The sequence below is a fragment of the Hoplias malabaricus genome, chromosome 6 (assembly GCF_029633855.1).
Source record: "Hoplias malabaricus isolate fHopMal1 chromosome 6, fHopMal1.hap1, whole genome shotgun sequence".
Classification (NCBI taxonomy): domain Eukaryota; kingdom Metazoa; phylum Chordata; class Actinopteri; order Characiformes; family Erythrinidae; genus Hoplias; species Hoplias malabaricus.
The window spans coordinates 20,785,566-20,809,097 of record NC_089805.1 but is presented as its reverse complement, the minus strand read 5'-3'; the positions used below and the strand labels follow the sequence as shown (position 1 = coordinate 20,809,097).

At 38.9% G+C, this 23,532-nt stretch overlaps 1 protein-coding gene across 2 annotated transcripts; it reads left to right on the top strand.

The window, feature by feature from the left end:
- The first annotated feature begins 1,775 nt into the window (after positions 1-1,775).
- On the top strand, positions 1,776-23,532 carry il11b (interleukin 11b). 2 transcript variants are annotated; one of them, XM_066673589.1, is made up of 5 exons: positions 1,776-1,911; positions 20,946-21,106; positions 21,393-21,482; positions 21,995-22,153; positions 23,344-23,532. In XM_066673589.1, exons 2-5 carry the CDS (start codon positions 21,011-21,013, stop codon positions 23,512-23,514), a joined length of 516 nt encoding a protein of 171 aa, XP_066529686.1. In that variant the 5' UTR covers positions 1,776-1,911; positions 20,946-21,010; the 3' UTR covers positions 23,515-23,532. The 2 variants fall into 2 exon arrangements, with proteins under 2 accessions (XP_066529686.1, XP_066529685.1); XM_066673588.1 differs by lacking the exon at positions 1,776-1,911 and adding an exon at positions 18,627-18,687.

The window sequence follows — 23,532 nt, the reverse complement described above, 5'->3', positions numbered from 1 at the left end:
ACAAATCACATCATTTGTGGTGATTTACTTTCTTTGAGGTAAGACAAAGGATAAATATGTATAAAAACAATAAAAAAGTATTATTCACTTTAAAAGGCCTGAATATAGGTTCTTGATCATAGCCAATGTTGCTTTCTCCTGCTCCGTTTCCTACTTTTGTGGACAAATCATGTCAGCTGTGTACCCTACTGTGTTCTTCTTTCTGTGGCCAATTAGAAGCAATGGATAGTAGCCCAGTGTGTGCCACTTATGAAGCTGAAACAGAAAGCAAATACATTAAATTAATTAATTGCTTGTTTTTATGTGATAGCTCATTAAAAATTATTATCCAACAATAATACCAACTTGGGCAACATTTCTATATCTAAACATTTCATTTTTCAAGGCCTGCGAAAACCTAGTTCATGAGATATCAAAAAAATTAACTTTGATTTTATTTTCATACACGTTTTGAGTATCTATAAAAAAACTCCCAGGTGTCATATATGACATTAGCAAACTAGACCAGTGTTTCTCAGATGTAGTCACTGAATAGCTACACCCACAAACTCACTTAAAAAGGGATTACATGTAATCAGTGAAATGTGTCAATTCAGGTTGAAAACAAAGTCATAAACAATTAGTAATAAGTTATGTAAACTAAAAGTAGAAGTACACATTTTAATTATTAATACATTTGATTCTTCTTCTTATTATTAATAAATTATTAATACATAATTGTAATTTTATTATTATTAATAATAAACGTCTCAAGCTTTTCTCATCCATAACACAAGTTATGAATATTTCATAAAATTATTATTTGAAACTTAGATTTAAATATGTCAAAGTTGTCTGGGCATTTTAGCCCAGAAGTTCTCAGTGGTACTGGAGTACCACTAGACTGCATAATTTGTTATTTTCCTGCTCTAAAAACTCAAATTCAGTCCCGGCTATAGGTTTCTCTGCACAACTTCAAACACTCCCTGTCTCAGCACCTGATCTAGTTAATCTGTTTTTAAAAAATGCCTTATGTGCATTTTGTTACAGGAGGTCTCAGAGAAAGGAGAGACATCACATACAAGAGTGTGTGTGTAATGCGTTATATTCTGTAAAAGCGGAATCCCAAAGCCGAATACACACGCTTCCTGCACTCAGAGTCGTGAACAACGTTCAGGGCACTAAGTTGTCACTCAAAAACTCATTAGCCAATGGGAAGGCACCACGCGAGAGCTTTGTGCCAAAACTGCTCGCAAAACTCAGGGGTCTGGCGCACAAAACTCAGAGAGCTCGCGCACAAAACTCAGAGCATGCGCACATAACTCGTGCAGCTGGCGCACAAAACTCAGAGAGCACGCGCACAAAACTCAGAGCTCGCGCACAAAACTCAGAGCATGCGCACATAACTCGTGCAGCTGGCGCACAAAACTCAGAGAGCACGCGCAGAACTCAGAGCTCACGCACTAAAACCATGGAGCACAAAGGTCACAGCTGGATATTTTGTTTGAAAAGTATAAGTTTTACGTTTGAGATGAATTTTTTTGTGCGATTCTTTTTGGCACAAATCTGATTCCATAATATGACAAGCCTTAGAAAAAATGGCTCGGTCTTAGACAGGAACCGGCTCTCATCGTTCACTTACAAGAGCCGGCTCTTTGAACCGGTTCGTTCGCGACCGACACATCACTACTGCCGAGTGAATTTTCCAGGTAGCGTTAATTAACAGTTAATAATGCCGGGCTCCACGTTAAAAAGTGCATCGCTTGCGAAACAATGATAAACGTGGCAACCAAAACGTGCAAGTTTTGTGGAGCCAAGCAGCCACACAAAAGAAAACTGGAACGAGCAAAAAACAAATATGACGATAAATGGGCCGAGAAGATGGTTAAGAGCAACAACGCATCGAAACTACGTAATGTGTCGACCCTGCTGGTAAGTTTGCATAGTCCTTTGGTTTTATTTTTAAAAGTTTTCGGTGAAGTGTAGACATAGGATTAGTTGTGACACTGTTTATCGATATTTTCGGGTTTGTGCCTCTGAATTAACTTTTTAGACATTTTCAGACACCCTTGCACCAAATGTTTAGCTAAATGCAGCTAGCTATCACTACGTTACAGTAAAGTCAAACCCAGGCTTTTAAAGCATACGTTGGCCTAACCATTTTCAGACCGCTCAGTGCCTTTCACATATCCCAGTTATACAGCCCTAGATTTAAGACCCACGTAAGTTTTTACAAATAAGATTGTAGCCGTACTAGTGGGTTAACCGCAGAAAAAAATCAGACAAATCTGAGTGCGCTCAAATGTGCACGGCTATTGCCTGCCCTGCCACATTTTCGGTATTCCAATAGATATAATACAGAACATTCCCTGTTAACTGTGATCTTCAAAATAAATTTGAGCATTTAAACCGTCTAACAGTGATTAGGGGAAAGGGAAGACCCTCTATGTTAGTACACGATAGGTTTCTGAACAGAAAATCAAGCACTCATAAATAATATTTTACAAATAAATGCTCATTTATTCTGTTTCACGCTGAGTAAACAGACATCGGTGTGCATTTACACACCGTCAGTATCTGGTAACGAGAGACAAACAGGCTTGTTTTCACAGTAAAATCTTTAATGTTTTGATTTAGACAGAACATTACCTCAATATCTACATTTATTGTCGGAGTTTGCAGGTATTTCATAGTTTTTAAACAGTAAAGTACAAAGAGAATTCGTGTTTGTGTAAAATTACTAACTCTTTAATGTTGAAATCTTTCCTGTCTCTCCGATGCTGAGCTGCAACGAATGACGTGGGCACTGAGTTGTCACTCAAAAAGTCATTAGTTAATGGGAAGGCACCAATAAGAAGTCCCGCCCAAGCGAGAGCTTTGTGCCAAAACTGCTCGCAAAACTCGGGGATCAGGCGCACAAAACTCAGAGAGCTCGCGCACAAAACTCAGAGCATGCGCACAAAACTCGTGCAGCTGGCGCACAAAACTCAGAGAGCACGCGTAGAACTCAGAGCTCACGCACTAAAACCATGGAGCACAAAGGTCAGAGCTGGATATTTTGTTTGAAAATTATAAGTTTTACGTTTGAGATGAATTTTTTTTTCTGGCACAAATCTGATTCCATAGTCATTCAACCAATCAGAGAACAACAAGCAAAGGTACGAATCAGCGAAGGGTTATACCACCAAGCAGGGAGGGGAGGGGAGGGGAGGGGAGGGGGGGGGTGGCAATCAGGAGGAAAGTGAAAAGGGAGAAAAATGACCGAAAGGAAAAGAAGCAGTATTTTCAAAAACTGGGCAGATAAGGACAGAGAGAAGAAACCGGATCAACCCCTCCAAGCTGAGACACTTGGTTTTCCTGAATGCCAATCTACCTTCCTAAAAATAGTTGAAGAAAATGTTAAATCAATTAAATGTTTGTTGACAGTTGTGTTTTTTTAATCACTAAAGTTGAATGCTGTTTTGCACTTTGCAGAGTATTTGTTTATTTTATTATCCAGAAATTGATGATTATTTTAATATAATAAGCTATTTTGTAATACCTACCTTTTGGGTTCCACTGGCTATATTTCAGAGTTTACAAGTGATTTTTTATTAAGGTGTTTAAATAAAAATCCAGTTATTTATACAATTGAATGTGTGAGTGCAATCAGTGAGTTATTACAAGACAGCCATAAAAACAAACGGCCATTGCAACACTATTTATTATTTTTAATATTGAAAAATAATATTTTGCCCATATAGTAATGTAAAATGTAGGTAATATTGTTCTGTACCAGTGGAAAAAAGTGGTAAAACAAAGAGCCAGCTCTTTATGAAGAGCCGAGCCAAAAGAGCCGGCTCCCCAAAAAGAGCCGAAATTCCCATCACTACTCGGCAGGTTGCAGCTGCACTTACTCGAGCGCAAAACTAAACTACAATCCGGCATTGTGGGAAATGTAGTTTAGTTAGTGTGTGTGTGTGTGTGTGTGCTTTTGTATACTGCATTTATTTGTGTTTATATACACGTGGCATATCAGCTGGTTGCAAACATTTTCTAAACACATTTGTCCACTAAAGAAAGTTAAACAATCTTCTACTTGAATGCTTTGGTTCAGCATGCAGTTTTCCCAGCGGCCTTAGAGGCTAGGGGGCACATATCAAGTTAAACGTAGTTAAATGTATGTTTTAGCTGGTGTGGTCTTTTAGTAGCATAGGCAGGTTTCAACGATTATACCAGGTTGCACTGAGCTATACCCCCTGCTGCCATAGCTTGGGAAGTAACACTAGAAAACCAACAAGCCAAAGAGACAATCGATAAGATAACACCACTTCCGATGTCAAGAGCATCTGAACTGTTTTCACAGAGAGGCACCCAGACATGAAATGGGGATCCTTTCAACTACCGCCAAAAGCTTTTTCATTTCGGTCTGTAGGAATGGAACACACATTCGCATCAGAAGTGCTTTACGCCATAAGCATTGATGTCGTGGAAGCGCTGTGTTTCAAGCATAATCAAGTATGAAAAGTTCAACAGTGGAAACATAGCTATAAGAAATAGGACTACCTCAAGATTGCTTTTGTCATGGAAGCAGAGTGTCGAAGCTGAAGACAGCCTCCCCTAAACAGCCATGATGCCAAGCCTTTCCTGGCAGCGTTTCCCAAGTGCACTACAAGCTTAACGAACCAGTGAGAAGACATTTTGGTGTCCATAACCCTGCCTGGGCAGGAAAGTAGCAGAGCTGTTCAGCGTAAGGGTGCTGGGCCCATAACCATCACATGGAAGGAATGATGACATCCTGTGCTAAAATCTGGGTGCGTTGTGAGCAGAATACTTTGGGACGTGTGAGGATTGTCAGATGCAGTCCTTTGTATTTGACCGCTGAATGCAAAGGCAAGATAGGCAAGGTAGAAAAAACGATAGGAATTCTTTTTTAATAAATTTGCAAAATTTTCAACATTTCTGATTTTTTCTGTGAAGATGTGGTAGTGAGTGTACATTAATGAGAAATAAAATGAACTTTTTTGATTTTAGCAAATGGTTGCAATGAAACAAAGAGTGAAATATTTAAAGGGTTCTGAATCCTTTCCGCGGCACGGTGGCGCAGCAGGTAGTGTTGCAGTCACACAGCTCCAGGGACCTGGAGGTTGTGGATTCGATTCCCGCTCTGGGTGACTGTCTGTGAGGAGTTGGTGTGTTCTCCCCGTGTCTGCGTGGGTTTCCTCTGGGTGCTCTGGTTTCCTCCCACAGTCCAAAAACACACGTTGGTAGGTGGATTGGCGACTCAAAAGTGTCTGTAGGTGTGTGTGTGTCTGTGTTGCCCTGTGAAGGACTGGCACTCCCTCCAGGGTGTATTCCTGCCTTGTGCCCAATGATTCCAGGTAGGCTCTGGACCCACTGCGACCCTGAATTGGATAAGCGGTTACAGATAATGAATGAATGAATACATTCTGTACCCACTGTACATCCCAACCCTCACCTATGGTAATGAGTTTTGGGTAGTGTCTGATAGAATGAGGTCGCGGGTACAAGAGGCTGAAATGAGTTTTCTCTGCAGGGTGTCTGGACTCTAGAGACAGGGTTAGGAGAGCTATGCTTTTTCGCTAAGCTCTCTTTTCCACAACGGACCGGTACAGAGTCAGCATTACTGCAGATACTGCACCAATCCGTCTGTCAATCTCCCACTCCATCTTTCCCTCAAGAAAGAACAAGACCCTGAGGTATTTGAACTCCTCCACTTGAGGCAGGATCTCACTTCCAACATGGAGAGAGCACTCCACCCTTTTCCGAGTTCCATGGACTCAGATTTGGAGGTGCTGATTCTCATCCCTACCACTTCACATTTGACTGCAAACATGTCCAGCAAGAGCTGGAGGACCGGGCTCAATGAAGCCAACAAGACCACATCATCCTCAAAAAGCAGACATGGGATCCTGAAACCACCAATTGGAGACCTTCCGCCACTTGGCTATGCCAAGAAATTCTGCCCATAAAAATTATGATCAGAACTGGTGACAACGGGCAGCCCTGACGGAGTCCAACTCCACCAGGAAACCAGTCTGACTTACTGCCAGCTATAAGAACCAGACTCCTGCTCTGTTTATATGTTTATATAGGGACTGGATGGCTTCATAGCACCCCCCCACCCCCTCACAGAGTATCCCGAAGGACATGGTCGAATGCCTTCTCCAGATCCACAAAACACATGTAGACTGTAAAGAGCTGGTCCTGTGTTCCATGACTGGGGCGGGATCTGCATTGTTCCTCCTGGATCTGAGGTTCAACTACCTGTCGGACTCTCTTCTCCAAAAAAGGGGAACCACCACCTCAGTCTGCCAGTCCAGAGGAACTGCCCTCGATGTCCAAGCAATGTTGCAAAGACATGTCAGCCAGAACAGCCCCACAACATCCAGATTGCTAAGGAACCTCATTCACCCCCAGGCCCTACCACCAGTTTTCCTACTACCTCCACCCCAGTGATAGATGATCCCTCCCCGGGATACCCAAACTCTAATTCCTCTGTGGAAGACGTGCTGGTGGTATTGAGAAGATCCTCAAAATATTCCTTCCACCGCCAGTCCCTAGTCAAGGTCAACAACTCACCACCTCCACCATATACAGTGTTGGTGGAAAACTGCTTTCCCCTCCTGAGTCGCCTGATGGATTGCCAGCATCTTCTCTGAGCCAACCAAAAGTCGTTTTCCATGTTCTCACCGAACTCCTCCCACACCCGAGTTTTTGCATCAGCAACAGTCGAAGCCACAAGCCAAAACAGAGTCAAACAATAAAAAGCAGTTTGCATACACACACACAATTACAAACAATATTTGTTATTATTTTTATCATTATCAGTGTAGTAGTATTACAAACCGGATTCCAAAAAAGTTGGAACACTAAACAAATTGTGAACAAAAGCTGAATGCAATGATGTGGAGATGGCAAATGTCAATATTTTATTTGTAATAGAACATAGATGAAAGATCAAAAGTTTGATCTGAGTAAATGTAACATTTTAAAGGAAAATTGTGTTGATTTAAAATATCACGGTGTCAACAAATCCCAAAAAAGTTGGGACAAGTAGCAATAAGTGGCTGGAAAAAGGAAATTGAGCATATAACGAACAGCTGGAAGACCAATTAACACTAATTAGGTCAATTGACAACATGATTGGGTATAAAAAAAAGCTTCTCAGAGTGTCAGTGTCTCTCTGAAGCCAAGATGGTTAGAGGATCACCAATTCCACCATTGTTGCGCAGAAAGATCAGCAATACCAGAATGGTGTTACCCAGCGTAAAATAGGAAAGACTTTTAAGTCATCAACCGTGCATAACACCATCAAAAGATTCAGAGAATCTGGAACAATTGCTGTGTGTAAGGGTCAAGGCCATAAAACTCTACTGGATGCTCATGATCTCCGTGCCCTTAAACGTCACTGCACATCAAACAGGAATGCCAATGTCAAGGAATTAACAGAATGGGCTCAGGAATACTTCCAGAAAGCATTGTCAGTGAACACAATCCACCGTGCCATCCGCAGTTGCCAGCTGAAACTCTACAGTGCAAAGAGGAAGCCATTTCTAAGCAAGCTCCACAAGCTCAGACGTTTGCACTGGGCCAGGGGTCTTTTAAAATGGAAGACTGTTCTGTGGTCAGATGAGTCACGATTTGAAGTTCTTTATGGAACACTGGGACGCCATGTCATCCGGAATAGAGAGGACAAGGATAACCCAAGTTGTTATCAATGCTCCGTTCAGAAGCCTGCATCACTGAGTTTCAAAGCATCTTGAAAATGTCTATATTGATAATTTACAGTACTCTCTAGCAAATAAAACATGTTGGGATAGTGCTCCTCAAACTGTCTCTCTGCCTCTTCTTTGTCTGTAACTTAGGGAAAAGGGTCTAAAGCAAATGATGACAATCTTGTCAGGGAAGAGCCTATTTGCTATTGGTATTGATCCATTGCAACGTGGGCAACTGGTAGGAGGTCTTCTGAAAGTTGAGTGTGGCAACCATGCATGGCTAAAATATTTCTCTGAAATAAAGTTGTGTAATAAGAATTTAACAGTGTTTCTAATTATACAAAGTTTATAATGTAGAAGACTTTTGTCTTTGGCAAGACAGGTTGGATACACAATATTGGGCCATATTATCTTCCATATCCAATTCATCGTTGTCCATTAACTGAATTAAGGCCTTCAGTTACTTCTGGCCACATTCTCTCAACTGTGTGGTTCTGTTGAAGGAAAATGTTACTTAGTGTCAAATTAACGAAATAACAAATACACTGACATGCCATAGGTTATGGGACAGGAACTAGTAGCGTGATGTAACATCAGTGTATGTATTGATATATCACTAGTACTAGGTTCCTGTTCCATGACTTATGGCATGTCAGTGTATTATTGATGTAATCAAAAGAATAATCTTGTACACCAGGGCCCACATTCACAAAGCTTCTCTGACCAAGAGTGCTGATCTAGGATCTGTTTCTGTCAATAATAGAAATCATAGTAAACAAAAACGGAATCTGATCCTAGAACTCCTACACTGAGACGCTTTGTGAATAGAGGCCCAGAACTAAACAAGTGTGCTGTAGACGTAGGAATGTTTGGACACTTTCAACCTAAATCACATTAGTTGATTGAGTTTGCCGATAAGGAAGCCGTGATTGATTGTGTCTGTAGTTTACAAGCTGTTCTTGCATAAAAAGTGTCAGATAAAATTTTTTTCCGTGATCAACTCGTACTTAACCATAATCCGCTGGACTGAACCGCCGGTCTACAACAAAACAAGGACAGTAATAATTGGGATTAATTAATCCATTGCCAATTTAACTGACAACTGTTTTATTATGTTAAATAACTTTTAAATAGCTTTTAATAGCTTTTTTTGGTTAGTAGAGTGAGCCTGTTCATATCAATTATGACAGCCATGACAGCCCCACAGTATCAAGGGCCTTTTGTAACTCCAGGCGAATCTCATCCACTCCAGGGACTGTGCCACTGCGTAGCTTTTTAACCACCTCAGTGACTTCAGCCAAGGACTCCTCCCATGCTCTGGATTTTGCTTCTGCAACTGCCACATCTGCAGCTTTTTTGCCTGCCAGTACCCATCTGCAGAATCTGAAGTTCCCAGAGCCAGCCAAGCCTGAAAAGCCTCATTCTGCTTGTCCACCAATGGGTTCTTGGGTTGCCACATAACAGGCACCAACAAGTTTTTGACCCCAGCTATATGCAGCCACATTCACAGTGGAAGTCCGGAATAGAGTCCTTTCAGACTCCATTCCCCCTACCTCCTCCAGAACATGTGAGAAGTTATCCCAGAGATGAGAGTTGAAATCTTTCCGGACAGAATCTTCTGCCAGCCTTTCCCAGCACACCCTCACTATACATTTGGGCTTACCAGGTCCGGCAGCTTTCCCCGCCATCGGATCCAACTCATCACCAGGTGGTGATCAGTTGACAGCTCAGCCCGTCTCTTTCCCTGAGTGTTCAAAACATGTGGCCTCAGATCAGAAGACATAACCACAAGTTTGATCATTGACCTGTGGTTGATCATTGACCTTGCTCTCCTACCAAGTACACTTATGAGCAGCATTGTGTTTGAACATAGTGTTCATTATGGACAAACCATGACTAGCACAGAAGTCCAGTAATGTCATACCGCTTGGGTTCACATCAAGCAGGCCGTTCCTCCCAATCATTCCTCTCCATGTTTCCCAGTCATTGCCAGAGTGAGCATTGTGCATGGAGTCCTCTCTAGAACACACTACCTCCAAGAAGGCAGAATAATCTGAGTTACTCTTCGGTGCATATGCACACCCAACAGTCAAAGTTTTACTGCCAGCCGAAGCCGCATTGAGGTGACCCTCTCGTTTACTGGGATAAACTCCAACTGTGCAGCTGCCAGCCAGGTGAGTATCAGTTTCTGCTTCCAAGTTTCATGATGCCAGGGGCCCCTTCGCCCCTGCTCTGTGCCAGATAGGCATTGCACCGCACCCTACTCTGGATCTTGCAGGTGGTGAGCCCACATGATCCTCCCTCACTGCCTTTTCATGCTGAGCCCAGCTGGGTTACTGAAGAAAGTAACCCCAGCTCTGGGTGACTGTCTGTGAGGAGTTGGTATGTTCTCCCTGTGTCCATGTGGGTTTCCTCCGGGTGCTCCGGTTTCCTCCCACAGTCCAAAAACACATGTTGGTAGGTGGATTGGTGATTCAAAAGTGTCCGTAGGTGTGTGTGTGTGTGTGTGTGTTGCCCTGTGAAGGACTGGCACCCCCTCCAGGTGTATTCCCGCCTTGTGCCCAATGATTCCAGGTGGATAAGCGGTTACAGATAATTAATTAATTAATTAATTAAGAGTATTTAGGATGGAGGCGGCACGGTAGGTAGCAGGTAGTGTCACACAGCTCCAGGGACCTGGAGCTTGTGGGTTTGATTCCCACTCCCGGTGACTTATATTGGTGTGTTGGTGTGTTCTCCCGGTGTCCACATGGGTTACTTCTGGTAGGTGGATTGGTGACTCAAAAGTGTCCATAGTTGTGAGTGTGTGAGCGCATGTGCAAATGTGTGTGTTGCTCTGTGAAGGAGTGGCGCCCCCTCCAGGGTGTATTCCCACCTTGCACCCAATGGTTCCAGGTAGGTTCTGGACCCACCGCGACCCTGGACTGGATAAGCAGTTACAGATAATGAATAAATGAATATTTAGGATGTCAAAATGTTTGATGACAGAGAAATTACAAACTGGCTAAACAGCACACAAAAAATTATACATTTATAATTCAGTATATTTTCAGTATACTTTTGTCACCAATATACTTCCATATTTTTTTACCATTTAACATCATGATTTCATTCTTATGCGCTCTGGGAGAAAAGTACCCAAAAAGGCACCAAATAATAGAAAGCCACAATGAGTCATTTATCACCCATGGCCTCTTCCTTTGATTCCTTCCTCTCCCTTTAACTCTCTCTTTTTCCCAAACATTCCATGCATACCCCATGTCAATGAGAAGTGGATTAGAACCAAAAAAACGGTGCTGATGAAATGGAAATCCCCTCCCCTACCTTTTAATCATGCGTGTGTATGTCTCTGTGTGTGTATGTGCTTGTGACTGTATATAGGCCTACATAGAAGCTAATAATTTTCTTCATATAATTGACTAGTGTATTACATATTATGAAAATAACTTTATGTTTCTATATCTAAACACAATTTGTAAGGGCGAGTAATCTCAGTGTAATTTTGATTTTATAGTGAACATGTATTCCAGCCAATACACCTTAGTGGGACACACTCAGGTTGAACTTGGACAAGCTCGGTTCAAGATAGGCATGGGGTTAGCTATTAGTGAGACCCAGGTGTGATGCTTTTATCAGATCAATGTTCTGATCAATTATCACAAGAAATACAATACCCTGCCCTATTTAGAGTTGCATTAGTGACTTCCAGTGGCCAAGCAGGTGAACCACAGTTACGACAGGCACTTCTGTCTAGAGTGAAATTAAAGCAGAAGGCATTTCGCATCATAATCATATTTATCAGTACAAAAAAAAAAACATGACATGGTTGTATTATCGTTGTAATGAATTCCCCTCCACCCTTATGTGGTTTTAAGTCAGTCAGTCACCACTAGAGGGGACACTTAGAACAGGTCTACTCCTTGGTGCAGTTTGTTGGTGTAACAATGTACCAATGTAATGTTTTTCTGAAATAAATGCATTAGCATGTTTCTGTAAATCTACATTCTTTGTACCAGTTTCTTACTGGAATTCCAGTGTAAATGACAAATCCTAGTACATTCTGCACATAATTCACTACTCTGCATCCATCAGCAATGATTATATATATTTATATTTGTGTCAGTTATGTTACCACAGTACACTGGCCCATTTAGAGGTACATTAGTAACTTCCAATAGCCAAGCAGGTGAACCACAGTTAAGACAGGCACACCTGTCTAGAGTGAAGTTGCACCTGTCAGGTGCAGAAGGCATTGGACATCATAATGAAATTAACCAATAAATAAAAAAAAACTCTTAAATGATGTATTTTACATTTTACAATGTAAACTATTATATGAAATTGCCTTACACTCTTTAAAGGCATGGTTTGAGTTTAAAATATTAAGTTTAAATTTTGAAAGTTCAGTAAATGTTTAATGTAAAAAGGAAAAGTCCAGGTGGAGGACCAGTGTTTGAAAATGGAAGATGATGAAGAAGATGTTAACAATTATTCATATAATTTTGCATATTGATATTTCTTTGGATTTTTCATGATAAGGTTCAGGATTTGGGATGCTCCTGTGCTACTTTTACTGGTTTCTGTTCTGTGACAAAATATGTAATAATATTATTAGTTAGTTTACTGGGTAATTAAAAACATAAGGAAGTAATTTAAGACATTTCTAAAACAGTACAAACCTACAAGGATGATCCTCTGAACCCACCAGGCTATGCATATTTCTGTGTTCTATGTGTTGAGAGCAAAGATGTAGAGTTACTGGGGCCAGCCTAAGGAATGGTTTTAAAACCACTGCTCTAAAAGAGTTTGTTATCTTGTGAATCATAAAAGACTATTATGAGTCACAAGCAAGAAAGCTTAGGTGGTACAGTCTACCACCCTCTATGACTGCCCTTATCCCATCAGCATCACTTTAAAACTCAGAGCCAGACTTCAACTTCAAAGTCAACATACTGAGAGACAGATTAAGCACCATTACAAAAATCAAAGGGAAGAAATATTTCAGAAAATTAGTCATTAGTTGTGATTCTCTATGTAAACTGAGCATGATAGAGACTTTTCAAGTGAACTTATCAGGAGAATGTCAACTTTAATAAAGAGGTGCCTAACTGTTACCATTTAATGACACATTTGGTGAAGCAGTACGGGCTCTGCTTGGATGGTAAAACATATGGTAGCAATTAAAGCTGAATCAAGACAGGCAGGAATGTAAACATATAAAACTGGAAAGCACATGTAACTTTTGCAAAGCAACAATTACTCAGACCAATGTTAAAACTCAGCTAAGTCAGGCTTCTGTTTAGAATATAAAAAGAAATGGTAATTCTTCTTTCACAGTACTTTGTGTTCAACACAGTGTTTTCACAATGAAACATGACATGCTATCATAATCAATGATCTGTTCAAGATCCCTTTTTCTTGTCTAAATGTTTGTTAAAATGCCTAAACTAGAAAAATACTAATACATTATTATTAGTATTATTGTAAATGTTGTTAGAATGAGTTGATTAAAAATACATGCAATTATATACATTTTAATAAATAAACAAATAGAAATTTTGAAACAGTCTTTTTACAGTTTAAATAAATCAACAACAGTTTAAATAATTAAAAAGTATTTTACACTTAACATTCAAATTATATATATGATATATTTTATCATATAAAATACGATAACATAATCAAATTAAAATAAGAAAATAAATTTGGGCTAAGCAAAAAAATATTAAATTATTTCAAAGAACTTATTAAGAAAATGTCTCATGTCATGGTGGTCTTCAAAGAAGATTTTATATATAGTAATATATAGATTGTAAAACTATATAAAGCACTGAACTTTGTTACTTTATTGTTACTTTATAGAATCTCTTTTGCCAAGAATGTGGAATAAAGTTTAAAAACATTATATTAGAAGAATTTTACAGTGGAATGAATGAAACAATGCTTATACACACACACGCGCGCACGTGCGCTTGTGCGCGGCACAGGCTGGGACACGCCATGCCAAGGTTCACATTTCTGTGGCTGGAGGATACAAAAGGTGAAATGCAGAGATATAACTGTCATGGAATAATTATGTCGTTGTCCAAACTGTTGCGTCACAGGAACAATCCAGTGAAAACTCATGCTGCCGTCATTGCAGGCCTCAACAAAATTGAGACTCACTGATGATTATGGCAGACATTTGGGTCATCCCCCAAAAATGCATGTTTGATCTCTGTGTGTGTGTGTGTGTGTGTGTGTGTGTGTGACACACAGCAGTAGCAGACCAGTATGACTAAACCTGACCTGTCTGGTTAACATAGACTAAAAATCTATGTAATGCTCTTTTGCTTTGAATGACCCCAGTGTTCTTAACTTGCATTACATTAAAAAAAAGGATATGGCTTATTTTAAAAAAAAAACTTCAACAGCTAAATGAGTCACACAGGATATTGTAGAGTGAAAACTGTCATACTTAATCCAAACTTTCCCATTTTCAGTGTGAGTAATTTCAGCTAAACAGATTCCAGACTTAACCAGTTTAACTTTATTATGACTTACCTTCGCTTTTAAGACATTTTAGGAATTCTTTTCATCAAAGAGCTTTGGATTCCAGTCCTTTCCCACTGGATATAAATGTTTTGTTTATTCTTCTCTGGAATCATAGGAAAATATGGGGTAATTTTATGTGATGTAATGTCTAGTGTTCTAGCGCAAGTTATTGACCACTTTATTTCTAGATTTTTCCAGTTGATTAGAGAGCTATACTTTGTAAATGTTTCATGAAATTTCTTATTTATGTGTGAGTCATGGTCGTGCTACTGGTATTGTCACTGCATCACAGCTCCAGGGTCCTGGGATGTCTGGGGGCTCTGGTTTCTCCAAGTCCTTTCACCAAAAAGTTCTTGGTAGACTCCAAATCCACTGCAACCAGATCAGGCAGAAATGGTCACAGAAGATGATTGAATGATATCTGATTATTAATATTCTGTATGGCAGAACACACAGAAAACATATATCTGCCCTATACCTGCAGTTCCACTAATTCTCCAGCCAAGTACTAGCCTTTAGTAGTCAGTCACATTAATTTGAGATTAAATGTATACATGAGATTAGAGACTGAACATTTTTTTATGACCACAAGTATACAGAACTCTCCTAGGACTTAATTATCATACTGATAGCCACACAGAATTTCTTTAGTTTCCCTCAGGGATCAATAAAGTATCTATCTAGGTACAACTATATCTAGAACTGATGACGTCTTTTTAAAAGGCTTACAATATAAGTCTTGAACTCTGAAATTTGATCAATCTATTCATAGAAGAGAGGAAGTCATTTGTTTTTCTGCTTGATCATGCATTCCTGCTCAATCTGAATGCCTCAGAGCATCCACCCACATGGGCCTAAGCGCAGCCTGTTCTTCACCCTACAATATAAGCTGAACTCCACTGAGAGAATTTCAACCAATATCTGTCGTACGCACCTGGAAAAATGCAGGTCATTAGACAAAATAGAATCAATCAATACATATTTTATTAATTGTGTTTCCACTGAATTACAGATTTACATCCACAGAATTACAGTTACAGATTGCACATTTTGAGTTTTGATGTAATGATGTCTTCTTAAAGAGAAGCTGATATATCCATTTAGAAATATTAATCTATACACACTCTAAAAAGTACCCATGTTATCCATTATAATACAGTTCATATCATAAGGTTTCCTTATTTAACACAAAATGTTTGATTTGGATAGGAAAATTACTTGAAAATGTCAGTTAAGACAAACTTATCATACAAAATGAATTGCACTAAATTACCATTTCCACTGGAAAATAATGAATGAAGTGTCATTCTTGCATATTAAAACAGGTAGATATACACAGAGATGTTTTTAATGAAGACAATAAATAAATAAATAAATAAATAAATAAATAAGCTCTAAAAAATAAACGAGCTCTACAAAAGGAACTAAGCAAAGTCTAAAGGAAAACTGTAAGCCAAACACAAAGCTAGACATGCAGGAGAAATGGAGAGAAAAGCAACATCAGGAATACAGAGCACAAGCTTAAAAGTACGCACAAGGTAAGGTACACCAGGGCAGTAATCAAGAACATTTAACATGAATGGCAAGGGTTCAAATGAACAAGGTCACTTGGCTGCTTAAAAAAACATAGGTAACATGAGGGTACAAAACATATGATCCATTTATATCAACAAAACACACACTAACACTCCCCTATTACTGTGGAGGTCCTGACCATTGAAGAACAGGGAAAAAAGGTTAACAAAATATACAGATCAGCAAACGGACTACATTATGTAATAATTGTAGAATTACAAAGTTCCCTATATGTTATTCAATTAAAACAAACCATACGTGTAGAAGCAATCTGATAATATTAATGTAATATATAATCATTCATTCATTCATTCATTATCTGTAACCGCTTATCCAATTCAGGGTCACGGTGGGTCCAGAGCCTACCTGGAATCATTGGGCGCAAGGTGGGGAATACACCCTGGAGGGGGTGCCAGTCCTTCACAGGGCAACACAGACACACACATTCACTCACACACTCACACCTACGGACACTTTGGAGTCACCAATCAACCTAATATATAATCAGTGTAAATATTTTTATAATAATAATCACAATCTTTAATTGGGTAGTTAGGGTTTTCTTGTACAGAGGCAACACATTATTTGGAAATGGAGAACCACTCCTTTGCATAAAGCTGGCAAAGGTGTGTATTTCCGCTCTGGCACTTTGTCTAAAACCTGTTATAACTGGCATAGTTCATTGAAGGAAGTATACAATAGATAATGAGGTCTGGGTTAAGTGATAGACTGCATAATAAACTGTACTGGATTTCCCAGGGATCCAGTCACTTCCTGAAACGCTAGCACATGACCATACACAGCACTTAACGCTTCAGTTCTCATATCAGTTTTTATTTTTTTCCATTTCAGTGAGGAAAAAAAATGAATGGAAGAGGGATAGTGACTCTGTGTGTACATGTGCACGTGCGCATGCATGTTTGTGTGTGTGTGTAGATGTCTGAATAGGAATTTTAGGCTGATGTGTCACAGGGGGTGATGTGTGGGTGAGGAAGACAGTAAGGAGCCAAGGATAACTGAGGAATACATTTCAAATGGATCCTATTACACAGAATGTGATATATTTTTCACCTTTGAGCAATGCTTAACCCCACTACCAACAAAAGAGTAATATAATTTCGTATGAATAATTATATACTAATAGCTCAACACTAAAAGCTGAAATTGATATCAAAAGTGTTGATTCCAAATACTTGATTCCAAGTGTTTTTGTGCGGAAAAGATAAATAAATAAATAAATAAAAATAATAATTGAATATGAAGTAATTGTTGTTTATACAATCTTGTATTTAGTAAAGAAAAGCAATTATGTGCAATGTCAGATGGTTTACTAAATCAAATATTGCAAGCTCTGATGAAAGTGAAATTAAACTTTATTCAGTTGATGAAACTTCTGTGTAATTTTCTGAGACATGCTTCCTCTATTGGGCGGCACGGTGGCACAGCAGGTAGTGTCGCAGTCACACAGCTCCAGGGCCCTAGAGGTTGTGGGGTTGATTCCTGCTCCGGGTGACTGTCTGTGAGGAGTTGGTGTGTTCTCCCCGTGTCCGCGTGGGTTTCCTCCGGGTGCTCCGGTTTCCTCCCACAGTCCAAAAACACACGTTGGTAGGTGGATTGGTGACTCAAAATTGTGAGTAAATGTGTGTCTATGTCTGTGTCACCCTGTGAAGGACTGGCGCCCCCTCCAGGGTGTATTCCCGCCTTGCGCCCAATGATTCCAGGTAGGCTCTGGACCCACCGCGTCCCTGAACTGGATAAGGGGTTACAGATAATGAATGAATGCTTCCTCTATTTTCACAGATTATTAATTTTCATTCATTCTGGAGCAGCTTCATCCAGTTCTGGTTGTATGGGGTCTGGAACCCAAACCGAAACACTGGGAGCAAGACAGGAGCAAAGACTCTACCAGTGCATCAGGGCACCACATGCTCACACCAATGGACAGTGACTACCAATGTGCTTTGGACTGTGGGAGGTGAACTAGAGCACCTGGAGGAAACCCAATGGGAGACACAGGGAAAACACACCTCATAGACAGTTATGTGAGGCTGGGTTTGAACCCACAACCCCAGGAACCTGAAGCTGTGAAATTGCTAAACTACCTGTTGTGCCACCTTGTTGCGCTTCTGATTATATTACTTGAAAATTATGAGAGATACCTTTCAATGGACCAGTGCATTGTCCAAGCAATGTTGTGTTTTTGTCCCTGGTGTGTCCATGTAGGCTCTAGGCCCAGGAGATGATAGAGAACCATTTGTAAAATGAGCTTACAAAGCATTTTAAAATATTTGTTTATAAATATTGCTGTGCTATCAGAATTTTATCAACGATTCTCCAAGAATACACTATTCTTGTTCTCAAGTACACTATTAATGTGAGACTGGGAGGAAAAATATAATCATCTACAGTGATATAGAAGGAGAATGCTTTTTCTAATCCAGACTGTGAAATTAGTTATTATTAAGCCTACTTTATTCCTGTGTGTATCCGTCAGAGATGATTCCCTCCTGGTTCTGAATCAATTAACTAGAAGAGACACAGAAATCACTGAGACAGAGCAGAAGGCCAATTGAAAGAAAAAGGAAAAAATAGAACATGAATTGATGTTGAACCAAGTGCAAAACAGGGAAAACTGATGAGTTTGTGTTCTTTAGAACAAGATAATAGTTTAGATTTTTTTTTTCTGGGGGCTTGGGTGATGTGTGGGCGTGCATTTTCTGAATGAGAAGAGTGAGTCAGAGATAGAGTGAGAGAGAGAGAGAGTGTGTCATCGACATACTATAAATGGGAACCCTTACACTAGTCTAAACATTAGTTGAGTGATAAAGTTGCTCTTCATTGTGTCTGTTTACTACTTGAGTGTTTGGGATAGCCATGAAATGTAAGTGTTTTGCATCCTCTATGAAAGTTTTGATTTGAACTTCTGATGTAAACCTGTACAGGTGTGATTTGGAAGATAAGGAGAATTTATAGGCTCAGGGTGAAGATTATGGAGATTTTCAAGAGTTAATTAAACATTGTTAAAAGTTGTCTAATATACAACTCCCTTACATTTTGGTTCAGTTACAATGAAAGCTTAAATCATTGGTAGAATTTCTACCAGACAGAAAGGAGAATACCAAATACATGTGTCCATGTTCCTGTTTAAGTGCTGTGTTTCAAATAATATTGTGTCGTCAATCCAATGTAAATTTGTGTCATGCCTTTCAGACATTGTGGTTTCCATGGGAATGTTTGTATAAGCTTTCACTGCTGCTTGGACACTGGCTTTCTGTATCAGCATAATGGGCATTGACTCAGAATTGGATCATTTATGTCTGGTTGATTTTTACACTGTCTTTGCTATTCTTCTGCAATCTCGCTGTTGTGTTATGGTATTGAGTTAAATATTTATTTTCAGTTGTGCTGAGATCAGTAATGGCTTTCCTACTGTTAAGGTCAAGGCGATATATAGAGAAATGTGGCCTCAAATCTGTTATTACGTCTAGATAATGATGAGAATTATCTTTCACTGCTTAAACATTGATGTACATGGCTGAAGCAGTTTCTCAGAAGTGTTTGGGGAGATTTCAGAAGCTGTTATCGCAGGAAATCACAGTTGTTTATTTCCAGTGAATTAAGTGGATGTTGTTTGTGCATATGGCAACAGGAAGTAACACAGACTAGGTTTATCAAGGCAGTCAGATCTTCCCATTAGTGTCACTTGGTGTCTAATTACTTCTCTGTTATCAAATCTGGAAGTCAGACATGCAATGCTTGCAAATCAGCTGCCACAAAGAGCCCAAATGCACTGATGCACAAATGCCTAATCAAGCCTATGGCTTTCTAAAAAATCTATTAAGCAATTTGACCAGTCATCTACAGGAGATATTCACTTATAGGCATGTAATTATTTGCCCATTGTATGTTAATGCTTGACTCTGATACTAAAAACTATCAACTGTATCTGGAACTAATGAGCTATAATTTTAATTGTGTTGTTTGAGAGCCTTATACAAAACCCTATACCTATAGCAGGCTTGGTTTTCTGGGGCTTTGTAGAACATAATGTTGAAATGATGAATTGATTCAGATCATAAACTTTAACATTAAATTTATCATAACAATTACAAAAAAATAAAAGAAAACATCTTCAAACAAATATATTCTGAGGACCTACTTGCTACAAATTATAGCCACAGTTGACAAACACAGCAAACTAAAACATTAGTGGAGAGTAAGTTTAAGGAGACCCTGCTGGATGTCATTAGTCATATAAGGACAGGACGTTTAAGTAAATTCAGATGGCAGAGGTCTGGTACACTTCAGATATCTCTAGCATGGAACTGAAAATAACTGACAGGAAATATATTTTATAAATGCAAGTGTCTTCAGCAGGTTTCCAAAGAGCAAATTACACTATTTTGAAAACCTGGGATTTCCTATGCAGTTGTGTGAAAAGGGGAAAGACAGAAGGAGCCAACATTGTTGCCAAGCCAGAAAGAGAAAATGACCTGCAGTAAACAGGGCCTTGATGGATTTTGCAACTATGACTCTGCTGGTTTCCTTGGATTGCATTTTTGCCAGTGAGAAGGGATTTCATCATTCTTAGGCCATTGGGAGTTGAGACAGTTACAGTAAATTTAAGAATGATGTCACATGTAATGGGTGTTAAGATCTGAAAAAGCCCTGACTCACTTCCTATCTTCAGATGAGCATATCTCATAATCAGGTCAGAGCTGGGTTAGGTTATCCAAAAACGACACAAGCCTTCAAACCTCCTCTTCTGGCTGTACACATTTTCTCCATTTACAAGATATAGGTTGGTCAGAAATTTTTCCCTTAGTGTCTCATAATTGTCAACCAAGTGCAAACATTTACAAGTCAAACAGCAGATCTGCTCCCAGATGTACAGTCAAGATGAAAGAGTATAGGCCAGTGTCTCAGAGATGACACAATGCTTCTGTCTGTACCAGTGTTATCTTCTTAAGACAGCATTTCAGGGTGTGGAGCAGCTGCCAACTGTTTTTTCAGACATACTGAGGCACTTGTTCTAAAGTTGCTGACTCAGAGTGGCTCCAAGGCAACTGTTGAAGTGACAGAAACATAAGTTTGGACTTTCCAAAAAAAAATCCCCCTCTTTTCTTGTTTTGCTGACAGTGCTGCCTGAGTCCACCTCCTTCCTGCTCTTTCTACTGCTACTGGTGGATCTTCCGGTGTTATCGATGTCTCGACCCACTTCAGTGGGACCACACAAAGACAATCTGATGAGACTTCTTCAACAGATGCGTCGGCTTCTCAACCTAGTGCAAGGAGTGTTGGTGAGTTTAATGTGGCTTTTTAAGGCCACGTAATTGCTTACATCATAGGGGATTTCCTTTCCTTTTAGTGGGTTAGTTCTTCACTCTCCCATTATAAGCTGTAATCTCTAGGTTCTGCAGGATTTTGAGATTAAGATTTCACAAAATTATTTGTTTGCATTTTATGGCGTTTTTATAGTCATTGATCTTTCAGTTCATCTGAGATCATGTAGCTCCATTTGTGCAGTTGTTCATTACATATCCAGTGTAACTCACATATATTAACAAAGCATCTGTTATTTTTCAGAGCCAACTTGACTCTGAACTGCCCTTTGATCATAACATCCCTTCTCTGCCTACTGTACACTACAGGCCACAAGACCTAGCAGCAGTGCAGGTAAGAAATATCCTGTTATTTTGCACCATCTAAAAAAGAGCACTACTCAAGTGAAAATTCAAAGAAAATACCTACAATTAAACATATTTAAGTACATGAATATAAAATAAATGGATAGCACTTGCATTTCCAGAAAGATGAGGGGAAAAAATTACAATGATAGGGAAGGGGGTTTATACCCCTCTAGCCCACACTTTGCATTGTGAATGAATAACTTTGCCTCATGTTTTGCAATGGGTATACCTTAAAGTTTTTGAAGAAGAAAGACGTGTGCATAGGAAATATAATGCCTATTTAAATTTATTTAAAGATTTCAGTTACACTAGAAAGTAAATAACAGAGAAATCTAAATAACAAAAAATACTAAAGTAAATACTATATTGAATTTTCACCCCAGAATATACACTTAATTATATGCAAACTGAAAATGTATCACATATGGTGAATCTTAATTGCATGTAATTATTTTTTAAATATTGCTTTTTTTTTTTTTTTTTTTTTACCCCTTAAAGGTGAACACATCCCTATCACAGCTCTCTTCAGGCCTCCACTCATTCAAGTTACATTTAGACTGGCTGCTGCACTGGAAGAACCAGTCAGGTCTGGAGTCACAAGAAACCAAAGTCATATCTAATCACATCCAAGTCATCAACAATCTAGTCCAGAGAATGGTAAGAGTTAATATAATAAAGAGACAGTATCATCATATTAATATTCAACTGGTGTAGACTGTTAAAAATTAGAATGACTTTGATATAGTTGGTAATGGGAAAATATTTTATTTAAGATGGAAAGCAACATTAACTATATATAACAATCAGGGAGCAGGATTTTTTTTAATGCAACTAGGTGAGTTGTCAGAAAAAAATTTACATGTACACTTTTGTTAACCAAAGTGCAAAAATCATCTTAAGCAGCAGTCATGTCCCCAAAAGGTACAGGACTTTCTCATTTAAATAATATTTGTATTAATATCATTAAATAAAATTAAATAAAAGGAGACGTGAAATTATACTGGGGGTTTAACATCAATAAATCTTATAAATGTATATATAAATTTAAATATGGTATAATTTTGTTTCTTTATTAATATTACTAACATATACACTTTAGGGTACTGCTACAGTGATAGAATATCACCACCAAAAAAAAGAGGTTTCCTGAGAGTGCACAAGGATGGGAAAGTTATAAAGCATATGTAGTGTAAACAATGTCCTAAAAGAAAATTTCAAGGGTAAAAATAGGAATATAAATGATTGTGTCTTAGCAGGAAACTCGGAAATATCAGCTCTGATTTCCTGTATACTAGTTTTTAAGAAAATACATTGGCTGTGTTTATAACGCCTTGTTTGTGAATGACATATCCACAATCTATTTATATAGCTATATAGCTTTTATATAGTTACTCTTTTTATTGTAGCTATAGTTGGACAAGCTTACATTTATCAATCTAATTTAACCTAATGACAAATGTAGGGTACTTTATAAGGGCAAGTTTTAGTAAGGAAAAATTAGGTTATTGTTTATAACGATGAGAGTCCAATGTAAAATGTATACAGTAAGTACACTGCTGAATATCACTCTGTTCTGAAAGGCATGTTTGAAATTAAAGTGACACATTTGAACCATGTAGCTTGATTTCAAACAAAAATCTGATCTGCCCTATTACATACCTACAAAAGATCATTGTCCATTTTATGCTGTAATTTGACATTAACTTTAATTTTCCCAATGTTATAACCATATTTGCCAAGCTCACTTGGAAAAAATATAAACACATTTGTTCATAGAGCATATATAGGTCATTTATCTTTCTTAGGGCAAACAAATATTCTCTTCATTTCCACTGTCTTTGTTTTAGATGCCACAGTTGTCTCCCCAGAACAGCACTCTTACCCTGCCTCCTCTTACCACTGCTTGGGACTTGTTCCAGACCTCTGCTGTGGTCTACAAAAGACTACAGCTGTTCAGTGACTGGTATCTCAGAGCTCTTCAAATTCTCATCCACCAAGCAAACAACCCAAAGCAATAGCAAATGCTACCAAAGGTC

Coding starts and splice junctions, on each gene's coding strand:
- il11b (XM_066673588.1), top strand. Junction 21,107..21,392: donor ACCTAGTGCAAGGAGTGTTG/GTGAGTTTAATG, acceptor GTTATTTTTCAG/AGCCAACTTGACTCTGAACT. Junction 22,154..23,343: donor ACAATCTAGTCCAGAGAATG/GTAAGAGTTAAT, acceptor TCTTTGTTTTAG/ATGCCACAGTTGTCTCCCCA.